General features: G+C 60.8%; 1 protein-coding gene across 1 annotated transcript in view; it reads left to right on the top strand.

Moving 5' to 3' along the window:
• The first annotated feature begins 548 nt into the window (after positions 1-548).
• The window catches only part of CRABP1 (cellular retinoic acid binding protein 1), an 8,123-nt gene continuing 6,364 nt past the window's right edge, over positions 549-2,307 (top strand). Inside the window, exons 1-2 of the mRNA XM_017519362.2 lie at positions 549-730; positions 1,297-1,475. Coding sequence (XP_017374851.1) covers positions 661-730; positions 1,297-1,475 — 249 coding nt within the window. The 5' untranslated portion in view covers positions 549-660. The remainder of the gene's footprint in view (positions 731-1,296; positions 1,476-2,307) is intronic.

Genomic DNA, 2,307 nt, shown 5'->3' with positions numbered 1-2,307 from the left:
ATTCGCGCAGCAGTGCCTAGGCTGGTGTTGATGGGGGTTGGGGTTTCCCGCCACTCACTCCCAAAGCGTCCTGTTAGGGCGTGGGGATGCGGGGGCGGGGGGGGGGTATGGTTGCAGAATAGGATCCCGGACTGGGAGGGAAGGGGGACTGTCTGGGCACACCCGGTAGGTACGACCGGAGGTGAAAAGAGTGGCTCCCATGCCCTGATGGCCCCACTACCCACTTTAGGTTTATATTACGGATATTTCCAAACATATTCAAAGTAGAGAGAAGAGTATAATGATAAGGCAAGCCCACGCCGCCCAGCTTCATCAGTTAGCCCCTCCAAGCCAACCTTGTTTTCAGCTAACCCTCTCCCACCACTCGTTTTCAAGCGATGTGAGTGTCCTGAGCGAGGTGGAGGCGCCCCCAGTTGGAGAGCGGGTGCCCGCACCACTGGGGCACAACTGGGCTGGGAGTTGAGATCACACAGGGTAGGGGCCGCGGAGGGCGGGGCGGGGCTAGAGCGCGGCGCGGTGGGGGGCGCTCTCCGAGTGACTCGGGGCGCGCGGCGCTGGGCGCAGAGCGCCAGTCTCCGCCTTGCAAGCTCGGAGCGTGCCCGCTGCGCCGCCGCTGTCCGTACCCGCCGCCGCCTTCTCGCTGCCGCCGCCGTCGCCACCATGCCCAACTTCGCCGGCACCTGGAAGATGCGCAGCAGCGAGAATTTCGACGAGCTGCTCAAGGCACTGGGTAAGCGCCGCAGAGGCCGCGCCCGGACGGGGAGAGGCGGCCGGGAGGTGCCCTGGTCCCGTAGGGGGTGCCCAGTCCCGGAGGGGGTGCCCGGTCCCGGAGGGGGTCGGCGTTGGGGAGCCCAGGCAGGAGGGGGTCCCCGGGGCGATACGATGCCTCGTCTCCCGGGCGCACCGGGTTTCGGAGCAGCTAGTAGAGAACCCGGAACCCACGCGTTCAGCGAACGTTTGGGGGATGTTTGGCGCCCTCCTCGACGGTGCGGACTTTATCCCGTGCTCGATCATAGCGAGGAGAGATTACTAGAGAGCAAGGAGGGTCAGGGACTTAAATTTGGAGACTCCGATTTGAGACCAGGCTCTGCCACGAATTCACTGTGCAACTCGAGGAAAGTCACTTACCCTCTCTGTGCCTCAGTTTCTCATCTCGAAAACAAGGGCGAGGGCAGGGAAACGAGTGGATCAATTTTAAGGCCCCTTTCTAAAGTTAGAGGGTATGAGCAGAGCCAGACCGGTCCCGAGACCGGCCGCGAGGCTCTGTGAGCTGAGCCTGTGGTGCACCCTGTGCAGGTGTGAACGCCATGCTGAGGAAAGTGGCCGTAGCGGCTGCGTCCAAGCCTCACGTGGAGATCCGCCAGGACGGGGATCAGTTCTACATCAAGACATCCACCACGGTGCGCACCACTGAGATCAACTTCAAGGTCGGAGAAGGCTTTGAGGAGGAGACCGTGGACGGACGCAAGTGCAGGGTGAGGCCCCAGAGCCGGTACCGCGTTCCCGGGTCCCCCCTCCGTGCCCACGGCCCCCTGTGGCTGGAGGAACCTCCGCCTCCGGTTGCAGCCGGTGGCGTGCCTTCCCTTCCTTGCAGGGTGTGTGCTCTGGCTGTTTGCAGAGGGGTTTGTGCATCCTAGCTGCCCCTGGCTCGAGACAAAGTATCACCTTCATTCCATCTCAACCCCATCCCTAAGCCGCCTCCCGAGGTGCTAACAGCCGCGCTTGAGGAGCGGGCTCTGGCTTGCTCCGCGTTCCCTGCTGCGGCTTTTGCAGCGGTTTGCTGCGCCTAGCGCTGTCGGCGCAAGAAGGAACGGTTGCGGGGGCCGCCAGGTTCTCGGGCCGCGCTGCTGCCACGTTTCCTGTCGCAGGTGAAGCGGCAGCTCTTGCATTCCCCTCCCACCGTATCCCCCGCGCCCGCCAGGGTCCCTGGGCCGCCTGGGAACGCTCTGGATTCAGTTTCAGCAGTCCCGAGGACCCCGGCACCTCTCCCCACCCGCCCTCAGCCTGGTTCCTTAAAGGAACTGCGGAGTCTTTCCAAAAGCAAGGCAGGTTCTGGCTGGGAAAATGGACTAGTTGCCCTTTCTTAGTCCTCAAGGGCAAGAGTTTTTCTTAATTTCTCCATCGGCCCAGGGATGAACCGGTGGACTGAAGCAAGGGGTTGTACATTCCTTTTTTGCATGGGCAAAAATTGCATTTGGTTAACCAGATGGAAAAATAATCGCTGGTGATAACACTTATTTAAAAAGTGACAGAATGTCTCCCTCCCTAGCTCCAATTTTTTTTTTTTTTTTTTTTTTTTTTTTTTTT

This window comes from Cebus imitator, unplaced genomic scaffold (genome assembly GCF_001604975.1).
Source record: "Cebus imitator isolate Cc_AM_T3 unplaced genomic scaffold, Cebus_imitator-1.0 Scaffold737, whole genome shotgun sequence".
In the NCBI taxonomy this organism is placed as follows: Eukaryota; Metazoa; Chordata; class Mammalia; order Primates; family Cebidae; genus Cebus; species Cebus imitator.
The sequence above is the reverse complement of the archived record's forward strand: the minus strand, read 5'-3'. Positions and strand labels throughout refer to the sequence as shown.